This window comes from Lutjanus erythropterus, chromosome 3, assembly GCF_056507025.1.
Source record: "Lutjanus erythropterus isolate fLutEry1 chromosome 3, fLutEry1.hap2, whole genome shotgun sequence".
NCBI classification, from domain to species: Eukaryota; Metazoa; Chordata; class Actinopteri; order Lutjaniformes; family Lutjanidae; genus Lutjanus; species Lutjanus erythropterus.
This window is the reverse complement of record NC_139319.1, coordinates 9,506,910-9,520,904: the sequence shown is the minus strand read 5'-3', so window position 1 is coordinate 9,520,904 and position 13,995 is coordinate 9,506,910. Positions and strand designations below refer to the sequence as shown.

The 13,995-nt window shown below is 41.1% G+C and overlaps 1 protein-coding gene across 1 annotated transcript in view; it reads right to left on the bottom strand.

Annotated features, from left to right (window-relative positions):
* LOC146329653 (uncharacterized) overlaps positions 1 to 13,995 on the bottom strand; it is a 61,837-nt gene that overhangs the window by 28,235 nt on the left and 19,607 nt on the right. Inside the window, exons 2-21 of the mRNA XM_084714923.1 lie at positions 13,260 to 13,427; positions 13,045 to 13,136; positions 11,862 to 11,983; positions 11,539 to 11,701; positions 10,390 to 10,512; positions 7,942 to 8,061; positions 7,725 to 7,850; positions 7,571 to 7,618; positions 5,935 to 5,976; positions 5,709 to 5,771; positions 5,548 to 5,622; positions 4,809 to 4,892; positions 4,629 to 4,685; positions 3,140 to 3,193; positions 2,973 to 3,026; positions 2,761 to 2,814; positions 2,620 to 2,673; positions 2,480 to 2,533; positions 2,352 to 2,396; positions 1,325 to 1,378 (exon numbers count right to left, since the gene is read on the bottom strand). Of these exons, the coding sequence (XP_084571049.1) occupies positions 1,325 to 1,378; positions 2,352 to 2,396; positions 2,480 to 2,533; positions 2,620 to 2,673; positions 2,761 to 2,814; positions 2,973 to 3,026; positions 3,140 to 3,193; positions 4,629 to 4,685; positions 4,809 to 4,892; positions 5,548 to 5,622; positions 5,709 to 5,771; positions 5,935 to 5,976; positions 7,571 to 7,618; positions 7,725 to 7,850; positions 7,942 to 8,061; positions 10,390 to 10,512; positions 11,539 to 11,701; positions 11,862 to 11,983; positions 13,045 to 13,136; positions 13,260 to 13,427 (1,652 nt within the window). The remainder of the gene's footprint in view (positions 1 to 1,324; positions 1,379 to 2,351; positions 2,397 to 2,479; positions 2,534 to 2,619; positions 2,674 to 2,760; positions 2,815 to 2,972; positions 3,027 to 3,139; positions 3,194 to 4,628; positions 4,686 to 4,808; positions 4,893 to 5,547; positions 5,623 to 5,708; positions 5,772 to 5,934; positions 5,977 to 7,570; positions 7,619 to 7,724; positions 7,851 to 7,941; positions 8,062 to 10,389; positions 10,513 to 11,538; positions 11,702 to 11,861; positions 11,984 to 13,044; positions 13,137 to 13,259; positions 13,428 to 13,995) is intronic.

The following is a 13,995-nucleotide window of genomic DNA, read 5'->3' as shown; positions in this document are numbered from 1 at the left end:
GTGTACGCTATATATAATAGTTTCACTGCTTTGCCTTGCCATTAGACAGCCTTTTCTGTGTGGAAACTCTTTGAATCTATTTCATCCATCTATGCCGTCTCCAAAGTCAGTAATTTTACCTTGCAGAGCAGGGTAGTTGCTGGTCTACTGCTGCCTCGATGTGTTAGTTTGTGTTGTTGTGTGATTTCTGCGTTTTAAAAAGGTAGTTAGAATTCAAAGAAGTCACACAGGTCGAGGCAGCTGTAGACCAGCAACTCAAGGTAAAACGACTGATTTTGTCAAAGAAATCTGGTGGCTTTGAAGAGAGTGATATAATGGCTGCAGTCTCCTGTCAGAAAAGGTTGCCTGACAACAAGGTAAAGTGGTGAAAGTATTCTAAAAATAGCGTACAATTAAACTAATACTGATAATACACTGATAATACACTGACTATGAAAGTATTTCATACAACCCCAATAATAAATAAAAACACAAACTCTCTCTTTAATTTCTCTATGTGGGGTTTATTTTCTGGCTGCAGGTTTTTCCTGTCAAATGAAAAACATATTTTCTTTTTCTCTCCGACTAGAGAAAAGATAAAAGGAGGGTGCATTGCCGACAATATTTAATTTTTAAATTTTCCTGAGGCTTGTTACATGAGCCTCCTGGGACAGCAGCTAAATAAAACTGAAATTTATCAGCCACCCTGTTGGTTTTGCCTCTACCACCCCCTTGCTTGAGGCATTTAATGCTTAATTAATCAACACCAAGCAAAAAATATGTATTTAAAAAAACAAAAAGTGCTTCCTCTGTGTGCTATCAGATGGTTACATGCGCTCGCTTGTGTTTCTACAAGTGCAAACATACTGTCAGTTATGCAAACTAGAAAGAGACTGCTTGAGGTGTTTGGATGTGTGAGGTTGTATTTGGCAGAGAAGCATTCATTTTATCTGATGAGATAAGAATTGCATAACATCATGTTAACAAATGGAGAACTACAGTAACATCATGGTTATGCATTATCATATAGCATAAACTGATAGTGACACCACAGATGGATTTATGTTGGTGGTGAGAAACAGCCTTATTTTATGTGCACAGATAAACACAGAGGAGAGATAGCAGGATAATTACTGGTTTCTTCTGTCTTTAACTGTTGTCAAGGGTAAAGATTAATGTGTGTGACTGCAATGCTGTGTGTGTGTGTGTGTGTGTGTGTGTGTGTGTGTGTGTGTGTGTGTGTGTGTGTGTGTGTGTGTGTGTGTGTGTGTGTGTTTGTGTGTGTGTGTGTGTGTGTGTGTGTGCAGAGGTATTTATGAAATTAAGGTGTAAATTTCACACTCACTGGTTGGCCTGGGGGACCAGGACGTCCTCTGGGGCCATTATGACCTCTGGGACCCTGAAATACACATCACAGTTACAGTAATGACTTATAATTGCATGCAAGATGGTGAGAGTGTGTGTACTTGTTCTACTATCTTTGTGAGGACCTATTTGAATTTTAGATCTCAGGAGTGATGATATTTTTGGAAGGTCTGGACATTTTGGCAAGTCCTCACTTCTTCAAAATGATGTTTAAGGACCAGGACTTTGTTTTAGGGTTATGGTAAGGGGCTAGCAATTCTATATATGTATGTTGAAAGTACAGAAGTACACTGCATGAGTATCTGTTTGTGTGTGCAGGCATAATTAAACAGAAATGAAAGTGTGTTTTGGACATTTCTTTTGTTTTGTTTACATGTGCAACCATGTCAGTCTACCTCCCTGAGGGGTTATCATGGAATAAAAAGAAAGTCTTTATCATATCTCAATTACAATGCTTTGACATACGGGAAAATGTACATTTTTTTCTTGTTGAGAGCTAGATGAAAAGATCTAAACCGCTCTCATGTCAATACGGTAAATGTAACAGCCTTAACACACCATCGTGTGGTAGCTTGCTGCCTTCACTCACTCCAGTGAAAGGAAGATAGCAGGTAGGGCAGGTAGTTGTCAGGGTGGTTACCACATGGCTGTGTGAAAGGGACTTAAGGCTATAGCCAGAATTTGGTTTGCTTAGCTTAGCTTAGAATAAAGACTTGAAAAGAGGGGAAGCAGATGGCCTGGCTGTGTCTAAGGACAAAGCTGCCTACCTAATTATGTTGAGACAGAGTCAGGAAAGCTTTTTCACCTGTGTCAAGTCTTTATGATAAGCAAAGCAAACTGGCTGCTGCTTGTGGCTTCATATTTACCATACAGATATGAAATATCGAACTCTTTGAAAAAAGTAAAGAAACATATTCCCTAAAATGTCAAGATATTCCTTTAGGTTTAAATATGACGATTCATTTGGTTCATATGTGTGTGTGCTTTGATTGTGTGTTTAAACTTACAGCGTCACCTGGTTGTCCCCTTGGTCCAGATGGTCCCTCAGAGCCCTGTGGAAAAACACAAACATTAATACATTCTGTACATACAGAAACACAAACCTGTGTAAACATGAAACACGGTGACCTCTCACCTTTTCTCCTAGCTCTCCATGAGGACCCACAGGGCCTGGCTTACCCCTGTCTCCCTGAGGAAAAATACACATGGAAGTTTACAATTAGTATCATGAAATATCTTTTCAACACCACTCACTCATTCAACAGGAAAACTCACTTTATGTCCTTTGTTTCCAGGCAGACCTGGAAGGCCATCGAAGCCTCTGTCACCCTGAGAAAAACAGACAGAGTTTTATATTTTGAGAAGACTGATCAGTCGGTAATGAACAGTGTGACTGTGACATTAGTTCTTCTTCACCTTCGCTCCAGTCTCTCCTATCGCACCACGACCTCCATCTGCACCACCTCGACCCTGATAAACACACACACACACACACACACAAAGAAGAGTCAGGCATGGAAGAGTCCTCATTGACACACTGTAAATGTCTGAGTTGATGAGAAAAGACTACGACAACAGATTACAGAAGATGCTCCTTATTGAAAAAAGACTGCGGCAAATAGTCTCACCCTTTTCCCAGGTCGTCCGTTCTGACCTGAGATACCTGGAAGTCCTGGAGGACCCTGAGGAGACACACATGGAAAGAAAGCAGTTGACAATCAAGCTGCTTCTCACATTAGTTTTAAGTGTTACTGAAATGAGTGAGGGATGCTGCCATGACAACCAGCTGACTCACCGCTGGACCCATGTCTCCAGTGCTCCCCTTCAGCCCAGAAGAACCTGGTGAACCCTGGGAAAAAAGATGTTTTCAACATTTAATTGTCTGCTTTGGGATCCATTGTAGTGTGTCAATCTTCCTGATATTGAGCCCTTTTCTCGCATGAGCTCCGAACAATCAGGTCTGGACTTTGTCCAGCTCTTTCACGCATTTAGGAGATTTTTCCTGTCAGGTGTGTTCTCACCTACTGGAAATACTTCCTTTGGTATAGGTGAGGGGTGGTGCCTGAATAGAACGTGCAGAAGGCAGGACGAGATGAGGCTGCTGATTCCTCTGTAATGATGCGTTTGCATTGAAAGCAATACTAGAACTGTTTGGACGTATTCAAAGTACAACGAAAGATTGCAAAAGGACTATGCAGGCAAGCAGAAAAGAGCAAAAAGCAGCTACAGTGCGTGCACCTTCAACTTATGAAGAACACACCCACTCACTGGCTGTGAATTCTTCGATGATGACCTGCTCTATTCACACATGGGCTCACATGGACGTTACACAGACTTTGTACTGGGGAGCTGGCAGGATAAAGCTTATTTAATGTCCAGTCCAACTGATTCAGGCTTTTGCATTCTCATGCACAGCACAGCTCCTCCAGGTATTGTCTGGACTTTTTAAACCCGCTAATGGCGAGTGAGCAATGCAGCTATGCTCTCTATTACCGTACACTGTTCTTCTGAGTTGTAGCAAAGTTTCAGAGCAACAGAGACACAGAGCATTCCCCTAACCACAGAAATTCACTCCTGCCTTTGTGTAGGAGGAGCATGCATGGGACTGAAAATGCTACATATGTGCATAGTTCTTACTTTTTGCATTAGGGCTGAGTTTATGGACTCACAACTCATATTCCCATTAAAAATTTTACCAGTAAAAAATACCCGTGGCTACCTCAGTTATGACTGCAATGTGCTTTCCAGCAGATTAGTCATCCATCACCTGCACCAAAAATGTATGATAATTATCGGATTTGTACCATAATTTTAACAACTCTAAAATTTATAATCAACAATTCCAAAAAAGGCTGAATGTACAATGATTCTGATATTTCCATAAACCCACTACAAAATCTTGTTTGAGAGCAGCTGGTAAGGCAGTGACACAGTGTGTAGATCTGGTGCTTTTATTTTGACGGTTTAACAACAGTGAGTGATTGTGTGACGTGCTGCCACTGACTCTCTGTAAAGCGATTCACAGTGCCATCTTGTTCAAATGCTGGAGCCTCCGTGTAAGCCTCCGCGGTGACCATGGCGTAATTTTGCCATTCGGTGTAATATCCTGGCCCCTAGTTTTTGATAAAGTACAGTCATTTTAAACTTGTAGTGTGATATTGCTGTATTTTGCAACTGGCAACACTGACCTGCACCTTCATGTCCTCTGATTCAGGAGAACATCAAGCAACAGACGTACATACAGAGCAAACACCAGAATGACACCATGATGTGACCTCACTCACCAGTGGTCCAGGTCTTCCCCTGAGGCCGAGCGGCCCGGGAGGTCCCTTCATAGCCAACTAGAAGAGGAGAAAGGAATCAGACAGCGGCACACAAACTGCATCAGTGTGTGTGTGTTTAAGAGGTTACAGTAATATTCAATAAATGTTAATAAGTTAATAAGTTAATAAGTGTGTATATACCTTTGTCTGCTGCAGGATGGCCTGAGCCTGCGCCTCCTGTGCAGAAACCACAGTACCTGTCTTTGGATCACCACCTGACTGGAACTGCACACACAGACAGACAGACAGACACACACACACACACACACACACACACACACACACACACACACACACACACACACACACACACACCAGATACTTTCAAGTCAAACTCAATACTCCACCCAGTGGCCGATATGTGGCACTGCTATCAAAGTCTTGTATGAAAAGGTGCAGATGGGTGAAATTAAAGGAAAAATCTGAAGAACTTGGAGTTACATAATCTGAAGAATCATAACATGCAGGTGGTTCCCCACAGGGAACGAGGGTGTCTGAATGACTGAATGACATGAGCATGAAAATTATTTATAAGTTTAAAGATAAATTACACATGAAATTGTGCTGATTGATTTGACACAAACATTGGACCACACAAATCCACACTTGCAAGGTGATTGGTTGATGTTTTGATTGACACCTGTGTAGAAAATATTTCTTATATGGGTTCTGGGAAGGGAAGTGAGGGGCAGGTGATGGTCAAAGTCAAACAAATTTATGTAACAATCCTGAGCAAGCCCATTTCTCAGTTACATCATTCAGACATTCCCATGTGCCCCAGGGCTCCGTTAAGGGTTAAAAGGACCAAATAACTGTCATAGCAACACTGCTGCAGTTTGTAAGGCCTCAGGCACACAACACAGGAGTATCCTCATGTTACCGGTATGAGCATGATGTTTCCTGGAGGGCCTGGTATCCCATCAGCTCCGTTAAGGCCTGGTCGCCCTGGAGGGCCCTGAGAGGAGACAGAGGAGGACAGTTATGGAGGCCAGCGTGCGGGGGACTTAATCACTCACACAGCGACCAGAGGACAGTCCTCACCAGCTCTCCGGGATCTCCTCGAGGTCCTACTGGTCCTGTGATTCCAGGAGGCCCTGGCTCTCCCTGCACACACAGATGAAAAACAGAAGAAGCCAGATGAAATTCACGGCACTTCATTTCCATATTAAAAGTCACCAGTTTCCCACATGCAAAACAGCTTTTTTTTACCTGAAGAATGAAGGAAAATGTGTTTCAAGTTAGATGTTGTGTAGAAAAATTTACTAACCTCAGGTCCTGCTGGCCCATGTGGTCCTGTAATCAGTGTTCCCTGCAGAAATTTCACAGAAATTAACTTCTTCTCTGAGGTGTTTGGTCAAGATGTAACATTTAATACCAGTGATCCCAACACAGTTCAATACCTGCATTATGTACTGATATCAATCATGTACCCAGAGGATGAATATACAGGATGTTTGAACCTGTTACTGATATTTGAAATAATAAATGAAATGGAAATGTGGCGAGATATGGACAAAGTGGAACTTTCATATACTCAAGGGTCAGGTTCATTTGTCATTCTACAACACAAGGTTGGCCAACAAAATTCAAGTTCTATTTCCTTTACATTGAAGAAAACAAATATTCTTTATAGTGAAGGACGAGTTAAGGATTTTATTGTATTAAATGCACTGGTATGTTTTAATACATGTGACAATAATTTCCTTGCGTAAAATTTGTAGAAGAACTTGTTTAAAAATTGTTAATGGATGAAATAACACGTCAGGAAGCTTGAATGGTACTTAACACTGATGCAAAATGTTGTAAAATATTGCAAATATTGCCAGAAAATGACAAAATCATTGATTGACAACATTACATTGCCCACAATATTGCAATATAACCAGAGATCTGAAAGGGATAGTAAGCATGGCACAAATCTAGCCTTTAAACGATTTATCTGTTGGGCTGTGTTTTCAGTACCTTAAGGTGTGAAGTGTAAACTGGTCTCTGCTGTCATATATTTAAACACAGGACTAGCATTATGTGGGGACCTCTAACCCTTAATTGTACAGTAACTGTGATTTTAATTCCATGCGTATCTGTCATGTCTGTAATTTGATAAGTAAAAGTTTCACTGCAAATATTTCACCATATTTCACCAAACAAAGAGGTCAGGCGATAACATCATCCTTGTGTGAATCGGCATCCCAGATTTGGGGTCAGATTTTCTTTTTAAAATCTGTTTTCTGTTGTCAGACAACTGAGTAACTATGAAATTTGATCGCAGCACATATTGAGCTGAACAGCAGTCAACATCTGTGCTGTGAGACCGATCATATTGACATTTGAAATGAGTGATGACGACAGAGAAAGTTAGCTGCAAATCTGTATTTATGTTTGTAACACAGGCAGAAAGTGAACAAGACAACTCTGAACTGTAATATTAATGTGGCTGCTGAAGAACACATGCTCTGCTTCTGAAATGATAATGTCAGACAAAGTCTTAACATCATATCCGGGAATTTAATATGACATTATTAGTAAATTTGAGTAAAGTATAGATTTTGCTTACCCTGTGTGAATGCACTGCACAAAACAGACACGTTTGGAGGATAATTTCTAAATAACATGAGGTTCCCTGGTAAAACTAATCCCCTAAAATTATTTTCCCAAAGCAGGAATTATCTGGTTAACCCTCTAACCCTGCACAGGACAAATAGTATAGATAGTCAAAGGATGGAATACCTGATGAAAAATTAAGTAAACAAGAATTTGACCAAAAATTTCATGCCTTTCTTTTGGTACTTGATGGTTTTTGATACTCGAGGAACACATTTCAGTTAGCATTTTGAGGACCAATACGAACCCCCCGTTGTGGTCGTGTTTGTGAATGTTTTTAATGCTGCGTGTGTTTTCCTCACCGGTCCCAAATAGCCTGGCTCTCCTTTCTGTCCTTTCTCTGGTATGTCCTAATGACAGGAGATATGAACACATGAACAGCAGTAATGTCAAAGTGTAAGAGGCACAGAGGGTTAATTTTCTATTCTCTACACAAAGTGACAGTTTGGATGGTACCTCTGCATTGAGAGAGAACTCCCCTTCCCTCGCAGCCGGTCCGTAGCGTTCATATTCTTCTTCGTATTCGTACTCGTTCACATGGTAGTAATCTGTTGTGTTGTCATAGTCTTCATACTCTACGATCTGTCCAACAGAAACACACACAGAGATGAATAATGAGGGACAGAAAGAGACAGAAGCTTACGCTGCTGTTGTTGCTGCTGCTGAGGCTCACCTCATACTCAGTGACATTAGGGCCTGCAGTCACCGTGGAAACAGAGAAGTCATCATAGAGGTCACTGTAGTCAAACTCCTCAAACTCCTCGACCACATGTTTCTTAGGTGCTCTCGCCACCTGAAGACCAGAAAAGAATCAAAACAGAGATGATGCATGGTGTTACCACAAGTAAAATTTTATTTATATACACACAGAATGTTAAATTGATTAATATAATTGATCAAATGCACAGAAATGTAACTTTCTGAACATAAAAGAGGCCTATTGAGACATGAGATTCACTTCCAGTGGTCTTGTCTGACTGAGAACTCTGTTACATGACAGATATCATGATTAAGCCAAGAAATGCTCAGCACAAACCCCACATGGCTACAATTCATTCTCTTTACTTTAGTTTCTTCTGGATCGCCTGTTCAAGCATAACGGTTTCATCATCTTTTGGAATCTGTTATTAGAAAACACAAGAGTGTCTAAATTCCAGGTTTCTTTTTGCCGATTGCATTTTTGGTGGTGCTACAATAAAATATCTGAACACAATAAACCAGGAATCCTGCAGCGTTTTGAGCTGCACGCCAGATGATAAATCAAACAGCACAGCAGCAGCGGAAGACGATTTGAAACTTTTCCCAGGAGTGTGGAGCTTTGGCACAAAGACCCTGGCAAAGTACGCTGGATCACAGAATAACGTAGTGTGTTACACTGTGAAGAACGAGAAACACTGAGAAAGAGAGAGATAAAGTATCTAAGAGAGGGCGAGAGCTCAGTGGACACTAGCTGCATTTTATAATTTATAACTTTTTTTTTATAAATGGAAGTATCACACTGACAGCAAGGAAATAAATAGCTGGAGGCATCTGACTGATGCCTCTCAAACTGTAACTAGTGGAAAGTTATAGAGCTGACCCTAATGCTTTGAAGCCTGGCATGGAAGCTTCCATTGCCATGGTAATCAACATCCAAATCAGTATTCAAACACCTCAGGAGTTTTTTGAAGAGAGGAAGGAGAAGTTGCAGGAAAAAGTAGATAAAGAGCAAAAAATGTAGCTCCTCTATAATGTTTAATTAGCCTCCAAACCCGTGCATACATAAAAAAAAACAGGCTCCTGCAACAGAATTAGCAATTCTTACTAAAATGTGAATCAAGATTTTTCGCCCTTAGAATTGAGATCACAGTGCTCTCACGTGATTCTTATTTTTTCAAGAAAGCAAAAACATTTATTGCATTTTCAGACACTCTTATACATATTATATATCAAAGAGGTTGATTTAAAAATAACATGTATCAAAGTGCTGGGTTTAAACTTAAAAATCTTTTGTAAAATACCCCTCAACTTGTTCTGAAGCAAATCAGTCGACACATGAATGCAGTGAATGCATAGGAGAACAGGTGCAAGTGTCTTAATTTAGAAATTAAATTGCATAGATGTATGATTTTATGATTAATTGTGCAGAATCAGAATCAGAATGTCTTTGATCACGAAGTGCAGGTGTATGTGCAATTTGCCCTCTGCAGGCGCCAGAGTTGAAAGGGAAAAGAAAACAAACAATAAGAATAACAGCAGTAACAGAAAAATATATGGAAAACTGCACAAAACCTCTCATATTCACAAATAATTCTTACTGAAGTTTCGAAGACCAAAACATTTTACTTTCTTTGCCTTTGTAGATCTTTCTTTTGCAGTCAATCCTCATTTCAGATTTTTTAAAAAGATCTTAGAGAGTATAGTACCAGGAGGCATCGTAATACTGTATGAATGCAATGCAAACATATGTTACGTTAGATTTTCCTGTTTGGAAATTGTATTCTCTTCTCTCTAATAGTTTTTTTTTGTTTAAATACTTGCATCTGTTTGTAAACGTATGGCAAACATAAACAGCTGTCTTTAATTTCAGTGTGAGGTGTGTTTCTTCTACAGATTCTCAGGGTTTTTTTCATCCCATGTTTGCATTTTTTATGTGTTTGTATATATCTTCTGTTTTGTTTTATTTTGTACTTGCACAAATAAAAACAAATACAGATAATACAAATAAATACAGATATATACAGTAAAATGGCAACCAAATCATTACATAATATCTGTCTAACTCTGCATGCAGCAAATGTTTCCTCACAGCCCCCAGTGATCTGTTATTTTATGTCACCCACAGGACCTTCTAGTGCACACGTATGACTGAAGATGATTAAACCATCCATCTCTGTGTCATATCTGCCTCCAAACTGTCCATAAATACCTGTAATAGTTTTCCTCTCACAGATGAAACCTTGGGGGCTCCTTTACTTTTTAAAAGACAGTCTGGATTTACAACATTCAACACCTGAAATGCCTCACACTGTGTTTTACGTGAATGGAATGGGCCGGGTCGACGGCTCTTTATGTGTTCAAGCTGACATGAGTTTCAACTCTCCGTCTGCCTTCTGTGATTGGCCGTTAGAAGGGGACTCACCTCCTCGGGCTCTATTAATATGCTGTTGTAGAGCAAAGGTGCGTCACAGTCTGGGATGTAGTCCTGACAGTACGTCTCTGCTGCTCGGGGGTCATCGATGAATAGCAGCTGCTGGATGTCTCCCTGTGTCGCAAACACACAGACACACAAACCTGTAACTTAATGAAACCATATGATCATCACATGAAGTGACATCACACTGCGGTTGTCCTCACTGTACAATATGTCAACAATTAAACAAGTGACATGTCCTCTGCATCTGTCTCCCGAGTCTTTATCTCCGACTGTATGTGTTCATTTAGTCAGATCAAAGAGACTTAACAGCCTCTTTTTATCGTTGCTCTGCAGTTAATCGTCTCCAGAGCTTCGGCCTCAAGTGGCGCCAGCACATTAAGTCCACAGACAGACACAAACTCTTTCTCCCTCTCGCTCTTTTTTTACACATCCATACACGGAGCGGAGTCCAAGCCAAACATGGGCAGGGAGTTAAACAGATGGACCACCTGACATCGCACTGCAGCACTCACAATGCAGAGGACACAACAGAAACAGAGCTTGTAAAAGATTTTACACATTTAGAGGGATTTAGAGGGATTCTTTTGAGTGTTTATGAAGTTCTAGCAGGGCAGCGGTCATAAAAAATAATATTCTATTCATTTTCCATATTCTAATGGATCTACTTGCTTAATGATGTGTCATGAGTTTTATCTGAAAAGATATTAAAATCCTCAGCTTTAAAGTTCAGGCAACTCCACATCCAAGAAAAAGGTGTAGTATATCTTCACGGCCACTGGAGGGCAGTGTAGAGAGATAAGCCTCTATTGATTCATTTATCAACATTTGATGGAGAAATAAAACAGGCAGCAACATGCAGAGACACTTCCTCACCACACAAAAGGAAATTACTGTGTTCTCATTCTTTTTCATAATTTGCCAAGTTTCTTTTTTTTTTCTTACCATAGTTAGATGACTTTATGCTTAACAAGGTGGATGGTGTGAGGGTGATGTTGATTCTTGCCTTTGAAATGTGCAAAAATGTGACAGTTTCACTTCCATTCACTTCATCTTTTGCCTTGAAAGCCCTCTGTGTCTTACTACACAGTACACACACACACACACACACACACACACACACAGTCACAGTCCCACCTCAAACACGTCTTCATCCAGCAGTCGAGTTCCAAACACAGTGACGCCGTCGGTGCTGACGTGGGGGTCAAAACCTCTGAGCAGGTCCAGGGTGTCCAGTTTGACACAGTCCAGGTAGAGAGTCACTGACTGACCCTCCACACTGTAGGCGACTCTGTGCCACCTGCCAGGAAGAAGAGAAGAAGAAATTCAACTTTTCAATATGTGTTTACAATCCAGCTAAAAGAGGGAACATTTATAGCAAAAATTTATTTGCAAAGTGTGTGTGTGTGTGTGTGTGTGTGTGTGTGTGTGTGTGTGTGTGTGTGTGTGTAGTTACCCACTTGCCATCAGCCAGGTTGATCTTCCTGAAGGTGGGGTAAAGTTCTGGAGGCGGCTGACCCTCATGGTCCTCATAGAGGAACACAGGAGAACGACCAATCTCAACACCGAGCTGCTGTGTGCCCTGAGAGACACGCAGGACAGAAGGAAAGAGGGATTACGGGATAAAATCATAGTAGGAAAAGGATTTTTTTTCTTGTCAGACTACTAAAAAAATCAGCAATTTCCATCTGGTGTACTTCATGTGTGAAATCTGTATGATGGTCAGTGTAAATGGGTGAATTTTGGGGTAAATTTTAGTCTATACAGTGTTTTTTGGGAAAACCCTCCTTAGTTTGCCATCTTTTGTAGTTTTGGCATATGAGGTCATGATCAGTTTAAAACGCTGATGCATGACGATAAGAATGGAAACTTGTAACTACTTGCAGTGCTTTGGTCTGCAACTTTCTAAAAGCCTTCCAGTTTACACCAATAAGACGAGATGAGACAGCATATTGTCTCCGTAACAAAGACTAATTTTGTTCTAATTGACGTAGAACTGTATATGTAGCTGTATATAGGTTGTATCATCTTAAAATATGAATAAGCACAGTGATAGTGAGTTACTTTCTAAAGTTGCATTTCTAGAATTGATGAAACTGTGTGTGTGCTTGAGTGGAGTGTGAGAGAGTGAGCAGCAGAGAGTGAAGGTGGTTGAGAGCGAATCAGAGGAAAAGGTTAACAGTGAAATTTGAATTTTAAGGCTTGTGTCATACAGAAACAGCTATTCCTCAAACAAATTGATGAGGTGACACTCTATGTTATTCGTCCATTACTGTGATTTGTAAGTGACTTGACCAGCTGACTTCACTACGAGCTGATGGGCTGCTGAAACAGGTGATGTGCCTTCAGTTCAAAAACCAGCCATGGGTGACTCGGCAAGCTGAGTTTGCAGGAGATGCCGTCGGTCGGCTTGAGCCAAGCTGAGACGGGTCAGTACACACCGCTGCAACATTTCCCTGCAATGTTCTCGTTACTCTTTGGTCTGAACTAGTCTAACATAATTTTGTTCAAATTACGTAATTTACTATCTATTTATGGTGGACAAATTCAAAAGAGAAAAAATGGTGAATGACAAAGCGGAGTTGCACCACGATGAGTGAAAGTTTGGCGTCAGCACCCTGATGCAGTGTGTATGACACATACCTGTGTGTCGTACAGGGAGAGGAGGAAGACCTGTGAGCCTTTCGCAGCTCTAACTGTTGTCATCACAGAGAAATTCATAGGGAATGGCGAATCTGGAGGAAATGCACCAAGCACACAACACTTTAGGGTTGAGGCTCTCAATGAAAAAATACATTCAAAGCCGCATTTTATTTACTCCATGAAAGAAGCAGTCGGAGATTTGCATTAAAACTTACAAGGAAAGAGTTGCTTGGTGGGTGCACTTAGTTGAATCTTCTTGTCGATCTTATAGGAGAGGTCCGTCTCCTCTCCGCCCTGCCTGCTGGTGCACAGACCTGACTCCAACGATACACCCTCCATGTTGTCTGACAGCTCCAGGACCTTCAGGACATCAATTAGATCGGCTGCAAAGAGACAAGAAACAGGATGACTGAGAGGATTGGTGGGATAATGATGAGCTGATCGGCTGTTGCTCATTAGGGTGTTCCCTTCTGCGGCAGCTTCATTTATGAGGGTGTCTATATGTGCACAGAACACTTCATTCAAGGTTCAAGCTACTGAAAGAAAAAGGCTGAGTTAATTCTGCTTTTGAGACCAAAAAGTTGCAAGCACAGTGATTTGATCTGCCTCCAGCAGCAAATGTCAGGCATCTGACAGGGTCAAACTGAAGCTGCAGCAGTAAAAAATGGTCTAATCCCTGCTTGCTCATGTGTGACAACTACATCCTCCATATTCTGCTGCTGCTGCCATTCAGAGGTAGATTAATGGCCCTTTTCCATACACATGAGCTGGCCTGGCATGACTCGGTTTGACTTGGCCTGTCAGCCCAGCACAGCAGGGATTTGCATTTCCATTACAACAGGGCTACCCACTTGAAGGTGTGTCTTTAGCTGAAGATGAACTCGACGAAGGTTGGGTTGAGCGGCTGTAAAGTGGTGGATAAACCGTTCATATACATCTCTGGGATAAACA